We start from the raw sequence: 17,708 nt of genomic DNA, 5'->3' as shown, positions 1-17,708 counted from the left end.
GACTTTGGCAAAAGCTTTGCCATTGCACTTGACATCTCAAATGCTTTCGCTCGAGTCTGGCATAAATCTTTAATTTCCAAACTGCCGTCTTACGGTTTCTATCTTTCTATCTGTGCCTTCATCTCTAGCTTCCTTTCTTGTCGTTCTACAGCCGCTGTTGTAGACGGCCATCGTTCTTTTCCTCGATCTGTCAACAGTGGTGTTCCTCAGGGCTCTGTCCTATCACCAACTCTCTTCCTTTTATTCATCAATGACCTTCTAAGCTGTACATCTATCTCTATCCACTCTAAAGCTGATGACTCTTCATATTTCCATTCAATTCCTGCAACGTCCATCTCAGCAGTTACTTCAACAAACAAGGGATGAGGCTATGGCACGCCTAATGTCTGACTTGGCTCGTATCACTGACTGGAGTAAAATTAATCTGGTTGTTTTTATCTCTTTTCTATCGTCACTTCAATGGACACAGCTCCTCTGAACTGTCTGCATTCATTCCTCCTTCTCTACGATGGGAGTGTAGCACCTACTAGCAACAAACTCTCATCCCTTTTCTGTCCAACTCTCTAATGCAAGAGTTAACCGTTACTCCCAGTCCTTCATTTATGCAACAGGTCAACCCTGGAACTGTCTCCCTCTGTCTGTCTTTCCTGCTTCCTATGATCTCCAGTCCTTCAAACGCAGTGTGTCCAGGCATCTTGAAATGATCGGATCTTGAATCTGGGTCTCTTTTGTATTTTGTTTTTCTCTTGGAAAGAAGAGTAATTGCAGGCCTGCGGCCTCTGGTTCCTTCTTCCTCGCATTAAAAAAAAAAACCTGGTCAGCAGGGCTGATAGGAAGTTGTTAGGGATGTTAATGTCCTGATATGTGACATGGTGCTTAAGGAGTGGGTGGTGAAGAAGAGGATCTATGCACCTAGGAGGAAAATAAGGAGATTGAAAATACAAAGAAGTAAGGGATGTCTTCTGCAGCGAGACGATCAGAGTTGTGAGTAAACAGGAAGCTGTTGACAGAAGTGTTAATGAAAAGAACTTGGCTCTCAAGAACAATCTGCTGAGAATTACTGATTCAGTGTGTGGATGGACAAGGAGCCAGCCAAGACATAAAGTAACATGGTGGGCGTTAGGGTGAAGAAGCTGCGGTAAAGAAGAAAAGAAGGTTCCCAGGAATGGAAAAGGAATGGTAACAGTGAGGAATCTTGGCTACCATGTGAAAGGCTAGAAAGGAGGTGTACAGGGCAAAATCTGTGTCTCAGAGACTTTTACTGGAAAATTTAAACAGAGCTGAAAGGAAGTATATGGTATTTAAGGCGGCAAATAAGATGGAGAGGGAAAATAGAGATGTTCTAGGGGGGCAATGTGTGAAAAATGATGAAAGAACGTAGTGATGGAGAGTAAGGATACTAAAGACGCCTAGAGAGAGCATTTTAACCGGTTGTCTAATGAAGAGTTTGACTGGAACAGGGAATGTTGGAGTGAACGGGTCCAGTGTTTGGCTCTTGTTCTTTGACTGATGCTGCTACTGTGAGCAAGGCATTAGGCAGGACGCAGCTGGGGGGCAGCAAGTGTGTCTGAGTTGATTGCTGAAATGCTGAAGGCCTCAGAAGATATAGGACTGGGTTTAGTTGCTGATTTGATAATACGATTAAATATGAAAGTGTTGTCCAACATGACTAGCTGAAAAGTGTGACTATGAATGTCTACAAGGGGAAGGGTGATACCCTGGAAAGACGAAATTATAGAGACATAAAACGTTTATGTCAGATAATGAAGGTAATGGGGAGAGTTCTTGAAAGTATGATTACAGAAAAAATGAATATTCATGAGATGCTGTTTAGGTTTATACCGGGCAAAGGGACCATTGATGCCATATTCAATGTCCGAAAGCTTCAGGAAAAAGATATAGGAAGAAAAAGGGAGCTGTACTTTGCTTTTGTTGATTTAGAGATGGGCTCTGCCAGTTCCTTGGAAAGTGGTGATGTGGGCAATTAGAAAGCTTGGGATAGAGCAGTCAGTGTATTTATGGCTATGTACGTCGGTGCTCGCACTCAGGTGAGAGTGAATGAAGATTTGAGTAATTAGTTTTCCGTTAATGTTGATGTCCATGAGAGGTTAGTCTTGATCTCTTATTGTTTGCCATGGTGCTTGAAGTACTCACATGTGCCTTTAGAAATGGACTTCCATGGGAAATGTTGTATGCTGATGATTTGGTGATGACTGCAGGAGTGTAAGGGTGACAGAGGAAAGATTTAGGCCGTGGAGAGATGGAATGGGGTCACAAGGATTTGAGAGTAAATTCAAGTAAAACAAAAGTGATGATATCTAGGGCTGGTGTCTGTACTGTCAAAGCACAGAGAGGGTGACCATGTGCGGTTTGCCAAAAGGGTGTCTATAATAACTCCACCTTGTGCAGTTTTTGCGATAAGTTGGTGCATAATAGATGTAGTGTTATTTGAGGTAGACTACGAGATAATGCTGCTTTCGTGTGTGTGGTGTGTCGGGGAAAGTATGTAGAGATTATCAGGTGTGGATGGATTGATGTTGCTGGTATGTCTCTTGAGTGTGTGGAAGAGTTTTGTCACTGGGGGGAATGTTATGAGCTGGAGCTGGGGCTGGTAAGGAGTGATTGGAGGAAGTTCAGGGAGCTGTTGCCTCTCCTGACATCCGTGCTAGAGATCGTTATGTGTGGCATGTTTTAGAAGTGTAAGGCTGTAAGGTAGTGAAACCTGGGCAGTAAAGGCAGAAGATATCCATTGCCACAAATGTACGGAATTGACATTAATTAGACGGATGTAAGACGAAGACTGGGGGGGACAAGGTTTACAAATAAAGAGTTGATAGTAAGGATGGGACTAGAATGTAATGGCGTTGTGATGCAGAGGGATAAATTGAGATGGACTGGGCATGTGGAGAGGATGGAGGATGATAATTGGGTGCGGAAAGTGTCGGGAGTAGGGTTGCGAGAGACAGACCAAAAACAACACCTGGGACGAGGCCACTGAGCGTGATCTTGTAGCCACTTAGGCGTGACTCCACTGAGTTCCACAACAGACCATCAATTTATGTTATGTTCCTGCTGTTTGGAAGTCACTAAGTTCCCAGCTGGCACGCCCCCCAGTGTCGCTCTGCTATGGCAGGTGGCAGGATTATTGGTGTAGATCCTGTAATCAGAAGAATGGTAGCGTGCAGGTGAACAGAAACTGGAGCAGATGTGTTTTATCTCTCTTTATTCGCCAGAAAAGATGCAGCTGCAACAAGAGAGTGATTCAGAGTAGAGTGTCTCCCTCTTACGAAGGTTGAGAGTATTCTGCTGGTTCTAATCCACCCCGCTCTGGGAGCAGGCTTAGGTCAGCTTATTTAGAGATGCCATTTCTCTCAAAGACAACGAGAGATATACATGAGTAGGCGTGTATTACAATCTACCATTCACATTATACATCTCAATAAAGCAGTATTAACTACATTAGATACATTAGTACAGATATATGTTTCCAAGACTTAAACATACGCACGTTCATATACTTCTGTCGCCTTCCTTCACCCTCACTGCATATGTCAGAAAAATGTTGGCTTTGCAGGTCTGGGCACCCATCCTATTCCCATGCCACACATACAGTGTAGTTGTGTTTAGTTGATTATCTTCACACTATAATACACACTCTTTAACCAGTCACGTCCCGAGCTATTTCGCACCTCCGACACCCCTCAATCCCGAGCTATTTTGGATTTTTTTTTTTTTTTTGCTAAAACCTCCGCTTTTGGTGAGAAACATCGAAAATTCATAGAGAAATTGCTCACCTGAGGTTTAAAATACTCGATACAAGTAGTAGTACCTCCTTACCTTAATGGGTTTTCTATCAGGCTGGCTCCAAAGAAAACGAGTTCTATGGGAGGGTAACTATTTCACACCACTCATAAACGGAATTTATTTATTTATTTGGTACGAATTTATATGTAGTACGAGAGTATATTGGTTTTCAAACAGTAATTTTGGCATTATAAGCATTGTTTCACTCACTAATTCATCAACATACCTGACCTTTTTTTGCGACATTACCTGATCATCATTTCTGACTGTTTCTTCCTCTAATGCTATGTAAACTTTGTCCTCCACATTGTCATCGATTGGGGAATCACTCTGGCCCTGAATGTCTTTATTGGCCAGGTCACTGGTAACAGGTGAATTGCTGAGACAATGGCGTGCGGGGGGGGGGAGGTTATGCAGTGTAAGGCATTGTCCCTGCCTGGCATCTTGTAGAGGAATAGAGGAAGGTGTCCTGCGTATACGTACCAAAAATCATGCGCGAATATTGAAAATTGTGCAAATTATGAACCTTGCAATTGTGCAATGTATCAGTACGTTGACAGGACTATCTGTGACAAAATGTTGCAATGTACCCATACGTCGATGGGATGCCTCGGGTTAATTATGAATTAACATTTCTGTATGTAATATGTAAAAATTGTGTGAGACTTCAACTCATCATGGAAACGATGTCCGGCACCAGAACAATCTTAGGGACAAGGGACTGGATAGGGAGGCTGCTAGCGATCCGTCACCGTTGAAAGCCGCCATTAGGAGGCCAAGGCCGATGCATGCAAGCATGTTGCAACCTTTATAAACAATATGGAACAATATATCGAATAATGAGGCCTGCATATATCTAGATTTGGGTGGACAAATTGCACAGAAGTCTCACTTCCAAACATCTAGTTTATAAACTTTATGGAGGAAGAAGAACACTTAGATTTATTCTTTTCTACTTCACGAGGGTCATTAACTCTTTCAATACAACGATGTCTTTTTCATCTTCTGTCCTCACCACTGTTAGAAGCTGCCATTCATTTCAAGAGAACCCAGTAATACTGGATAGGTTATAGAAGACCTACTCCACTTACAAAATCTCTTTTAAACTGCGTAAAATAATCTGGACATAGCAAGAAATAATATAAACTACATCATCTAACTGCAAGTGTTAAGACAATCAATTTTTATAAGTCCATAATACTTGGTTTACATGTAGGTCTGCAGGTGATTAAAGAAGCTTGGGCAGGGAAATGAGGGGATGCCAATAATTTTACCATAAGAAAGTTATTGATCCCTTTACCCTGGGGATATACCTTTTTATTATGGTCTTGCTGCTGCTGGATGATAATACTGTACTGTACTCTTCTCTGGGGAGATATTTTGCAGTGAAGGAGTTAATGAAGTCTATGTGTGACCTCTCCAGTTTAAAAATCTCTCATGAAGCAAATAAAACTGTCTTTAGATAACCATTTACTATGTTGGCTGGTAACAAATGACAAATGGATGCCTGGTGGTCTAGTGAGTTAAGGCCCTCCAACTAGATATATTCCACAAGACTTTACGTGTGAGAAGATGTTGGGATTTATTACTCACATAAAACCACTCAGAGAATAGGAACTAGTCACACCTATACTGTCTAGACTGAACAGCCTAGTCCTGAGTCCGTGTGCTCCTGGATGATTAATGAATGAATCGATAGCAAGAATAAAATAAAAAAGACCACCACATTTTGAAGGAGTTTGTGTGTGTGTGTGTGTGTGTGTGTGTCCGACTCTGGGCATAGGTTTCACAGCCTGCTATCAAGGCCCAGCAGTCCTCCTACATACGATACACCTCTACATGTCACCACTTCGGCGTTAACACCCACCGTCCATATTGAATACATGCTAGGGCTGTCTCATACAGGACTGGTGTATTGGTATTAGCGGGGGTATTTTTACGACATGTCGGCGGGTCTTCTGGTAGATCAGGAAAGCCTGATTTAATGAAATTCAAATCCTTAAACTGTTCCCTGCCCCAGCCGGGATTTGAACCTGGGTCCGTTAGGACCGCAAGCCACCTCTCTACCGATTAAATAGTAAAGGCTTTGTATTGTGTACTGACTAGCTTGTACATCAACAGGCTGGACTGTACGAGAAGTGGCACAAGGATATCTTATGGGAGGCTCAAGATATGCGTCAGTGGGGAAAGCAGGAATGTGAAGTTGAAGATGGGCAGAAGACAGAGGGCGGTGGTGAAAAAGCGCTCACCACATCACACCTTCAGGGCCTCTTTCTGCTCCTCCTGCTGGGTCTAATCATTGCCACCCTAGTATTCTTTACGGAACTACTATATATTTTTTTTACTGTAACTTGGCACAAAATTACCATCTCTCCATCTTGAATGCTGGGTTGGATTATAATAGTTTAGTACGTAAATATGATGCTACTCATGATGAAGTGTCATGAAAAGATTGTAGAACAATAATACAGTGTTGTCTTTTTCCTCCACTGGACTAAGTGATATGAGATGAAAAAGGACGAAAATCTAGGTCATGCTAGAGTAGAATGAGTGTAGCACGGCACACGGTTTGAAGGTATTTCCACCCACGGCCAATCTGTTCCACAAGAGTGTAATTTTTAATATATTTCTTGCTGCTACCTATTTTGGGGGTCCTTTTCTTCTCATTTATTGACTCCAGTAGATAGGTAAAATGAAGCTTATTACCTCCGCCAAGGAGGTTATGTTTTCACTCCTGCCCGTTTGTTTGTTTGTTTGTTTGTGGGCAATATTACATAAACACTACTGGACGGATTTCCACGGAACTTGGTAGAAGAATGGGCCTTGGCTCAGAATAGACTCCAATAAGTTTTGGTGCGGATCCCGATAAAGGTGAGGAGCCAGGATTTTTTTTTTTTTCACTTTAACATTGCAAGATAGGGCGTTTTTCGACATTTTCGTAAATTTTTCAGTGAATATTACAGAATGTTGACGGAGAAGGGATGCGCCCTACAGAGTGCCATTCTAGTAATTGCCATGCATTGCCCATGTGTTGGAATCAAGATTCTTGGAGCTTGAGTAGTGAATAAGACTGTGGCCCATCTAATTAAGGCAGTGGTTTTTAACTTGGGAGTAATTACCCCCAAAGGGGTAACTTTGCCTTTCCAAGGGAGTAATATCGGTAGAACTTTGCTCAGTCATTTTTTTCTCTTTTTTTTTTTTCTTTTAAAACTAAAAGAGATCATCATGAGAACGATGTGGCTACTTTCTGGATAAAGCTTGGTAAAGAATGCACCATTCTACCATTGTGAGCACGCGGAAACCTGATGCCTTTTACAACTACATATCGTTGTGAAGTGGGCATTTCTGCTATGTAAAAAAAAAAAAAAAAGAAAAGCCAACGACGGGATGCTTATTGACTATGACATGTGAAGCTTATTGCCTATAACTGTGCCATGCATAAAATAACTTATTAAAGGAAAACTGTTTCACTCATCACAGTAGTATTCTAACCAGGTATATGTTCTACTGAAACATTTAATGTAGCTGAAAACAGTGTACTGATTTCTTTTTATAGTTTGTGTAATCACTTGGAAAATACATAACCAGTACCATTTTATTTTCCTACGGTTTCTCTCGGTTTAAGTATGATGGGGCAGTAGCAACCTATCTTGAGGTGCCAAGAAGTAACAACAGCCAAAAGGTTAAGTATCGCTGAATCAGAGCGACTTTAGCTAGTGTTTTTTTTTTTTTCTCTCTCTCTCTCTGTCTGGACCTTACATCACATAAGACATAAGTGGGAAAAAAGGTCTGGCTGCTGCTGCTGCTGCTGCTGATGATGATGATGATGATCTTATCAACTGGGGAGAGCACCCTTGTAGTTATGGTTGGACTGTATGAGGATTGGCAGACTGACATTTTATGGGAAGGTCAGGGTGTGGGTCAGTGGGGAAAGATGAGATTTGAAGTTTAGAGACAGGCAGAGGACAGAATTTTAATTGCAATAAAATAGACTTCACTATTGTACCATAAGACCCGCGAACAATGTAAAACATCCCCATTAATATCAGTACACCAGTCCTGGGGCCGGATACCCAAAACATTTGAAGGAGGCTTTTGTGGCAAAGGCAAATTTGCATGTCAACTTTTCCCTACAGGCTCATACTCAAAAGCCCCACTGAGCTTGGCCATCTTTGAAAATGATCCCCGTTAGCGCTTTTGAGGAGAGGCGGGTCACAGCTGCCGCAGCAGTGGAAAGGCGCCTTTGATGCACACCAACAAGTCATGGACGATATGTGTGGTACTCCTCTCTCCTGTTTATATGAATTACTGCCTCAGTAGTTTGTCTGGAGCAGTGGCCTTCTAAGGAAGGTCGGGGGGGAGGTGGTCCGCCCAGGGTGACAGCCATTTGGAGATGCCATTTAGCTGAATGGAAAAATTTTCATTTCACTGTTTTAAAGTTTTTAGGATTTTCATCAGAAACTAGTCCGATAGTAAATGATTCTATGCTGCTTAGTTTTCATTAAACCTGAATTCTAAAACTACCGTAACACTATTACCAAAAAAAGAAAAATGATAACTTGTATGAAAACACCTTTCTGATGGACGACTCACGAGCTTACTCGAGCCAGATTTTTGGCTAACATATTTATCTGTAGATCTAAAGATTATAAGGTCAATTCCTGACTGTCAGATTTTGTAAGATACATAATTACAAGTATTTACTGTATACATGTTTGCTTCTTTTTATACACGGTGGATGAATTGTTGAAAATATAACACTTAACTATATATTTCAAGCATTTTCTTTAATGAAATGCCTGATGAAACCATTGTACTGTTTAAATATTATAATAATAAAATTGTTTCTGTGGATTTCGTGCCTGTGTGTATCACAGAGTACGCGATTGTAAACATGGAAAAGTGAACCTGTAGAGGCTGATTGATGACTGTTCAGTGTGTCCCTCTTATTGATGTTGTAGATATTACTCTCTTTTTTTCTTTCTTTTTTTTTTTGTAGAGGGGGGATCTAGAAGGCTGGCATTCCAAGACCGTTTGAGATTACTTGAAATTTTCAGGAGTGATGTAGCCTATCTTAGCTGCAGGCTTCTTTTGACTTTTTTTTTTTTACTAGTATTACTCGTAGCACAACAATGGCACCCTCCATGTTATTTTCTCAATATTTGCTCTCCTGTGCAGCAAAAAATAGGAAATCGATTGCTTTGCAAATGTACCAATACATAGTAGTCAACATATACTAGTGCACCTGGGTATTGCACTGAGATCCAACAAATACTTTTTGAGATAGAGGAAAATCAAAATGGCCGTCTCATGCCTGCAATTGCTAAATCGGAAAGTATTTGGCCAATTTTGACCAAACCCTGTGGAAATGTAGTGGGTCATGAGTGAGCATTATTTGCATAGTATGAATGATTTTCCATAATATGAATGGCCTTGTCCTTGATCTCAAGATCACAGGTCAAAGTCCGAAAAAATTGTTGTCATACCAAAAGTCCTTCAAAATTAGCTTTGCAATGATAACAAAAGTATTTACATCTCGAATATGGAGTTCTTTGAATATTGCTTCAGCGATTTCAGAATTCTAGTTATTATCATTATTATTACTATTGTTGTTGTTGTTGTTGTTATTATTATTATTATCATTACTATTATTTTGTGGTAGGTGGGGGCGCTCACCATCCACTCACTCGATGTAGTGCTGCTGTCGGGTGTCTGCCCTTTCCTCTCTCCTCCATCCTTCTTTCCTTCCATCCTCTTCTGTCTTCTTTTCCTTCTTTCTTTCCTTGTCCTTCTGCCTAGGAGTAACTTTACATTCACTCTTCTTTCTTTCCTTCATTCATTCCTCTTCTGCCTGTGGGTGACTCTACACTGAGTGACAAGCCAAATGGTTTCCTGTACACCAGGAAACCATTTACTACTCTGGGTGGTAACCATATAACCAAATTTTGGCGCCTGGTGGTTTAGTGGGTAATTATTGCGCTCCAATCGGATTGAGCCAGTGAATGTTTATATCCAAGGGATGGTTGGGGTTTATTGGCTCACGTAATGCCACTCAGGGATGAATGAGGCTGGTCGCTCTGATCTTAAATGTCGGGACCAACATGCATAGCCTCGGGCTCCTATGCTCCTCATGGGGCAATGTAGGATTGGATGATGGATGGATGGACTACTATTATTATCATACCATACTACTGTACACTTGAGTTCATGATTCCCTGGACACATCTGGAGGTATCTGGCATCCTCGTACTACACGACGTAATATTAATCTATGAATGAAGGCAACGACTTGTGTCGTGCCCACCGCTTGGTTACAGAGGCCCACTTCCATTGGTTACCAGTGTGAGAATAAAAAATTACATTCTAAGCGTCTCTAGAATGTACTGCGTGAAAATGTCAGTATACTGTAATGGTAGTGGTATCACATGGTTCACTCATACTGGGTAGATGTATCAGCTTTGTTTACATACATCTACAGTTGATTAAACTGTATTAATATGAGGAAAAGGAGCCAATGGCAACCTATGTTACATGTAGTTGGATTCGCATTCGAGGATTGAAACAGAATTCATATTGACAAAATTAAGTTACAGTATTGTTTCAGCGTAGCTAACTGATTTTTAACATGTGCCTCAGTCCTCCGTTGATGTGTCCTAATACTGTTTGACCTAAGGAGCACTGCATCAATTCATCGAGTCACTGTGTAACGGAGCACTGCATCATTTCATAGTCACTTTGTAACGGAGCACCGCATCAATTCATACAGAGTCACTGTGTAACGGAGCCCTACATCATTTCATAGTCACTTTGTAAAGGAGCACTGCATCATTTCATACAGAGTCACTGTGTAACGGAGCACTGCATCATTTCATACAGAGTCACTGTGTTACGGAGCACTGCATCATTTCATAGTCATTGTGTATCGGAGCCTGCATCATTTCATACAGAGTCACTGTGTAACGGAGCACTGCATCATTTCATACAGAGTCACTGTGTATCGGAGCACTGCATCATTTCATACAGAGTCATTGTGTATCGGAGCACTGCATCATTTTATAGAGTCACGTACTGTAAGTTCCGGCATCGGTACGTGTCAGAGTTGCCAGTTTGCCTGCTGTTTGTGAGCGTAGATGTTTCGTAAGTTATGCATTTGTTTTTGTGTTCTTTTTCTTAATAATGTTTTATTTAAGTGATTGTTAAATTATGTAATTTAAGTTCGTATGGTAGATGATTTAGTGTTACGTAATGTAAGACAACTCTGGCATGTTTTGATGTCTCCTAGGTGGTAACTTGTTGCTAGGGGCAGGTACAAGACCAGCAAGTTCTAGAACGTTGGAGTAGATAATTCTAGTAAAATGCAAGCTTATATAAGGATGGATGAGAGATTAGAAAAAGTTCAGTCGGGTTTCGGTTGAGTTTGAGTGTTGGCGTATTTTTTTGAGTGTTGTATATTTTTTCGGTACTTGTGAAAACAGTGAAGTGGTTATTGAAGTATGAATATCACCAGAACTTGTACCAACAGTGAAGTGTTGTCAAGCATTAAGTGCAGTAACAGTGAATTGTTGTCAAGCATTAAGTGCAATAACAGTGAAATGTTGTCAAGCATTAAATATAATAGCAGTTATTAAAGTTTGTATAGCTCCAGTGCTTGTGAGAACAGTGAAGTTGGAATGCATTAAGTGGAATTATTTGGAAAATAAAGACAGTGAACTTTAAGGAGCCAGTGTTTATTTTCGCCTCAGTTGATCTTGTGTACTGTACACCTAAAGGCTGACCATAGGAAGAACAACTCACTGGGCAACGTCCCTCCTGGACTGAACTGCTGCTGTTGAAGCCTGTGGCAGTGTGGGGTGGGGACGTATCAGTATGCTTCTTGTAAGGACTACCCAGTCCAGTATGAACCAACACTGCACTGCTACATTAAGGTTGAAGCCTTCTTATAAATGCAAAACATGAGGCGGCTGTATCTCTATGGAGTAGAATGAAGGTTCAGCCTCTTTCTTATGATGACTCATCTTTAATGTTTGTATCATCATTTATCAGTGACGATAATGGTTTGTTAGGCTGTGGGTCATCTCTGTGCATATATGGACCTTATTGTAATTCCTGCATACAAACAACATGAGTGATTTAGACAGCAGATCTTAAGAATTTATTAGGATTCGTTTGACTTAAATAAGGATTTGTGTGTGAAAGTGTAATTACTAGTAACTTTAATGTTTTTTTTTTTCTTCTCATCCCGGGTGTGGATCAAGATCGTCATTTGTTTAGTATTGTTACGTCCCAGTCCCCACACTGCCACAGGCTCCAACAGCAGTAGTACAGTACAGGAAGGACGTTGCCCAGTGAGTTGTTCTTCTTATGGTCAGCCTTAGGTGTGCAGTACACAAGATCAGCTGAGGCGAAAATAAACACTGGCTCCTTAAAGTTCACTGTCTTTTTTTCCAAATAATTCCACTTAATTCTTTCCAACTTCACTGTTCTCACAAGCACTGGAGCTATACACACTTTATAGATTGCAGTTACATTTAATGTTTAGCAACACTTCACAGTTAGTACACAATGCTTGCTAACACTTCATTTATTACACAAGTACTGAAAATAATCTTCACTGACAGTAATTACACTTAATACACTTCACTGTCTTCTCAAGTTCCACTGATATACAAACTTCAATAACCCGTCACTGTTTGCCATTGTTTTCACAAATACCAAAAATATACAACCTTCACTGACACTGCACCAAAACCGACTGAACTTCACACAAACTGACCCGAAACCCGACTAAACTCCAAACTGACTGACTAACGAAGCTCTTCCCCATCCTTATATAAGCTTGCATTACTCTCGAAACTTCTACTTCTCCAACATTCTTGGACATACTGTCTTGCATCAGCCCCTAGCAACAACAGTTACCAACTACGAGACATCAAAACATGCTAGAGTTGTCTTACATTACACAACACTCTAAATCATTAACCATACGAACTTAAATTGCATAATTTAACAAGCAATTACTTAAATAAAACATTATAAAGAAAAAGAGCACAAAAATAAATGAATGTTTAACTTACGAAATAACTACGCTCACAAACACCAGGCAAACTGGCAACTCTGACGACTTGTACCGAAACTTATGGTACCAGAAACGTCTCGAAGGTACGAGACTACCTAACTGGCAAATCTCCCTTCATAACAGTATGTTAGCTGGCGCCTGTGAATGACTGCCTGACATCAGTTTCCAGCTGCTTTGGTTACAGTGCAGGAACGCACACTCATGGCGACAGTGATTCCACACTCGGCATGTAGTACTGTGTGTATTCAGTATATACTGTCCTGTGTTAAGTTATATTTTAAATACAGTATGGTAGTCATACTATGGGGATAGTGAATTTTGACTGTTTATACCAAACGGTACTTTTTGTGACTACCATGTTTCTCGTATGTACTGATATATTACATATTTGTTTAGAACTGGGTGGATGTATAGTGCTGGGTAAGCGGATCCTGTATTTGAGTGGGATGATGTATGTTTCAGTGATTACTAAGAGCTGGAGTATGGCCGATGCTCTCACAGGGAATGGTGTTCATTACAGTCCTCCCAAATGTTGCAGAGCTGACGTTGTGATCTTTATTTGTTCGTTTGCTATGTTGTTTGACATTGCGTTATTTAGGCTATTGCATAGTGCTAATACTGTTGCTTGGTAATTTCTTCAGTGGAATCTACATAGAATAACATTGTACACATACCATCAGAATTCCTGGGTTTGCAGGATGAACAATTTAGTACAAATCATATATTATCACAAAGGAGGACTGATGTGGATGTCAAATACTGTCATGTATATAATTTACTTGTTCTCTGTATGTAACATTGTATGCTGTTTGTATTCTTATCGCATTCTGATATACTGTACATGACATCTTTCAGGTCGAAACTTGTGTGAACAAACTTGTTTGTGGCAAACCATATCTTTCATTTGGGGGACTCCAGAAACAGTGTTATTCCTGATACCGCCAGACGATTTCATACAGAAGAGGAGAGCCCTGCCTGTGATGGAGTTCTGTTGGCTAAAACTAGCTGTTTCCCTTTTGAAGATGTTCTCCTGAAATTGATTTAAGTGCCTGGGATAACACAATTTAAAAGTTCATTCTCGTTATGATAAATTTAGAAAAATTTCAAGATGGACAATTAATACTACTTAGTGATTCGTTTATGACTTGTGAGGGAAAACACAGTGGGTGTTATGATTTTTAACATATAAACTACCTCCCCTGCAAGTAAGAAGGAATGTTGCCTCCCTTGCATTATTTTACAGATATTTTTTTGGCAAGTGCTCAGACGAGGTTGCGTCCATGGTGCCGCCTCTCCATGCCTTCCCTCGTGCTACACGGGCATCTGGTAGCGCTCATGACTGGAATGTCACTCAACCATATTGCAGAACTTCTGCCTATCAGAATTCTTTCATTCCCCGAACTGCATCTCTCTGGAACTCGCTTCCCCAGAGTTGTTTTCCTCCAAATTTCAATCCACAACTGTTCAAGTCTAACTGTTACAGATATTTTATGAACAGAGGACACCAGTAGTCTGGTGTATGGATTATTTTTTTTTCCACATTTGTTTTTCCTTCCTCCGTTGTTATTAAAAAAAAAAAAAAAAAAAAAAATGTGATCTCCAATGCAACTGTTACTTTAACAAACGTCTAAGTAAATTGGAGACGGAACAGTTCATTGCTCAGCTCAACGCGGTTTCATTATATAGGCAAGAAAAGCTAGTGGCATCAATATTTCATGTTAAACTGCAAAGCTTCTTAGCAATGGGTAAAGATGCCCTGGTCAGGTAATGTGGTGGTACCCTCAAGGTAGCCTACCTCTACATGATGCCACACACACATTGTTTATAAACTGTTGTTTCTAGATTTTTTTTTTTTTCAGTATTTACACACACTGTCCTCTTTATCATCATCATCACCATGATGATCATCATCATCATCACCATGATGATCATCATCATCATCACCATGATCATCAACTTTGCGTCACATCCTTCTCACGTTTTCTTGGGATTTCTGAAACAAGAAAGGCAACTAATTTCCATGAGACGTATAAGTTAATAAGCGTGTCTTGCAACGCACTTAATTACAGAACTAGGCAATACTGTGTATATAAATACCTTCAGACCCACATTCATATCCAGCTGGGGGAAGCTTCTCTGACAAGGGAATTAAGGACAGTCAGGAGGAATGAATGTAAATATCGTGGCTGAATATTTAGGTCACATATGAACTGGGAGTACACACACACACACACACACACACACACACACACACACACACACACCTTGCATCTAAAACTCGTTCACACTGCAAATAATCAGGTTAATTTCTTCACGAAATACCAATGTATATTTAAAATATCCAGTCTAGCATAGTGTTGGTACTTTAGAAAAAGACTGGAGCAAAAGACTTCTCTTTCACTTTCAAAGCAAATGTAAACACTGCCATAAAAGGCAATTTCCTGTCTTCCTCAGGTTCGGTTAAGCGTTTCCGTCAAGCTGAGATGCACACTTTCCCACCCAACTTTCCTCAGGGCACGTGCCTACATCTTTATATAGTACCAGTTCTTTTTTGCTTGCTACTAGCATTCTAAAATGACGCCCTTTCACCCTTCAGTTCGATGAAGGGTGTATTATGAGTAAATGTGATTTGGAACTTCGGTGACTGGGTGGTTAGTGTATTAGCATCGTGATAATGAGCCCTGTGGGAAATATTTTCCCCCAGAGCAGTTGCGCTCTCTAAATTTATCATAGTTTATCCCTGGTTAAAGGCAGAGGACGTAGAGACTGTTGTTAATTATTCAAGCGGTTTTAATAACCCAGAAACGACGTTCTCTTTAATAATTCTTGTTATTGATAAATTAAATGCTACTGCATTTAACCCCTGTGGACAACTATGCATTGTAAATACATGTAATTATGTGGTATTTTCCACTGACCTAAGCTGCGTCTGCGCAATAGGTGACGTGGCAAGCAGGGAAAGATTCCCCTGTTAAGGCAGATGTGGAATTAAGATATTTACATAGTTAAAGGGAATAATTGGTCTAACTTTAATTTAAGTGGAACTAAGATTAATTTGTTAGATTTGCCCTGTACATATCATGATGTAATTTGACTGTATTTAGTACTGTAAATAACTAAAAGTTGGCAACTACCGTTCTATGAGGGAGGTAGAATTGCCGCGTTCACTCACTCTGTTCCTTGTCACTCTCAAGCTAGGTTGTACATACGCACCATAAGGACGCTTGCTTGCTCAAGCAATTACACTAAGCAGCCTCATCGTCATCGGTTATCGATCACTCCCTCTTCATTAGCTAAGTATCCTTTACGAATTGGCCAATTCAAGGGGGGATTAGCTATGAGATAGAAGAGAAATAGTTATTGTAGGTGAGTTAAGGTTAAGTTACGTTTCACCTAACTCTATGAGACTTGTTTGATTTACTTAAGAACAACCTTATAAACGAGTAACGACCTACGAGTTGTTATTAGTAAATACCAGAAATTTCTTACATAGCGGTGCTCCGGTAGGGACACCGACTTGTATACATTAAACAGTTTTCATATTTTGGTGCCCAGAAAGAGGGCCCAGATTTGTTTACCAGAATTATTAAACATTTTTCACATTTTTGGTGCCCCGACCGAGTGAGGATAACCGATGTGTGCCGAGGCGCTGAATGTGTCTAAAGTTGCTTTTAATGGGCATAGCTACTACTACGTTCGGTTGCAATGAAGTAGTGGAGAATATTATAACAGTGGTAGGAGCCATAGAGGGCTCTTGTAAATCCTCAGTAGCCATAACCCTCCTCGAGCCAAGGAACCTGCCATATGGCTCTCCAGTTTGTTATGGAACATATAAATTAGTTAGCAGAGCTGTAAACCGGAAGTTGCAACGGGCCAGGAAGGGAAGGGATTTCATACATTTTAATGCCAAGCCCTTCCAAGCAATGTTGAAATCTGATGGTATACATTGGAACCATCATGGTAGGGAAGTGGTTCTGCAGAAATTTATAAATTATGTAGAACATAAGAAAGGAGAGTTCTATGCTGTACAAGCTATAGGTGGGCCTATGCAGTATTGAGGTAATAAATTCTGAGCTCTGGGAATATGGGTGTTTTGGCAATTGAGTGTGGGGATGAAATAAAACCCTTGAGGTTTAATAACCCTGGGGAATAGGTTAAAAGTATAGACCTAATCCCTACACTCCTCAAAATTAAATTAAATAATTAGCTGAGCTGTAATGAATATTACGAAACTGGGAGAGGGGATAATTTGCTCAATGAGGACTTAATCCCTACCCTCTTCAAAAAATCTAAAATAATCAAATCATTACTAAGTTGAGGTAAAATTGTGGTTGGAATTCATAATTAAATTATTAAATTAGAACTCCGTCAACATGTCTGTTTCTTTATTGCAAAGATCTTCTAGTAGTAAGGCAGGATGGGTAACTAGAGCCATAAATGATTGTAACCAGTCGCTGGACCAAATACCTCTGTCCAAGGAGAGAATAAATAGTCTCCTAAATATTCTGAAAGATCGATGGAGTAAGTATGAAGAGAGTTACTTAACTTTAGAAGCGGCTATAGTAAAGGCTGAGAATAAGGAACTCTTAGAGTCAGAAACTACGAAGTTTGAAGACAAATTAGAAGAATACTTAACTGTAGTAAAGACACTAGAGTCAGAATTAGCTGACACTGCCGCGGAAACACATGTTGTGGCACAGGAGAGTAGAGCTGTGTTACCACAAATAACGCTTCCGGAATTTGATGGAGAGCAGAACTGGAAATCCTTCTGGGATCAGTTCAAATATTTGGTACACGATAGAACAGATCTCCCTAAAGTCACCAAACT

General features: G+C 40.3%; 1 protein-coding gene across 1 annotated transcript in view; it reads left to right on the top strand.

Moving 5' to 3' along the window:
• Positions 1 to 17,708, top strand: part of LOC145417097 (ionotropic receptor 21a-like) — a 36,248-nt gene that overhangs the window by 5,398 nt on the left and 13,142 nt on the right. The window contains exon 5 of the mRNA XM_080285887.1: positions 5,926 to 6,114. Coding sequence (XP_080142013.1) covers positions 5,926 to 6,114 — 189 coding nt within the window. The remainder of the gene's footprint in view (positions 1 to 5,925; positions 6,115 to 17,708) is intronic.

This window comes from Coenobita brevimanus, chromosome 109, assembly GCF_032717465.1.
Source record: "Coenobita brevimanus isolate Jiangsu-jjx chromosome 109, ASM3271746v2, whole genome shotgun sequence".
NCBI lineage: Eukaryota > Metazoa > Arthropoda > Malacostraca > Decapoda > Coenobitidae > Coenobita > Coenobita brevimanus.
This window is presented reverse-complemented; position numbering and strand designations above follow the sequence as displayed.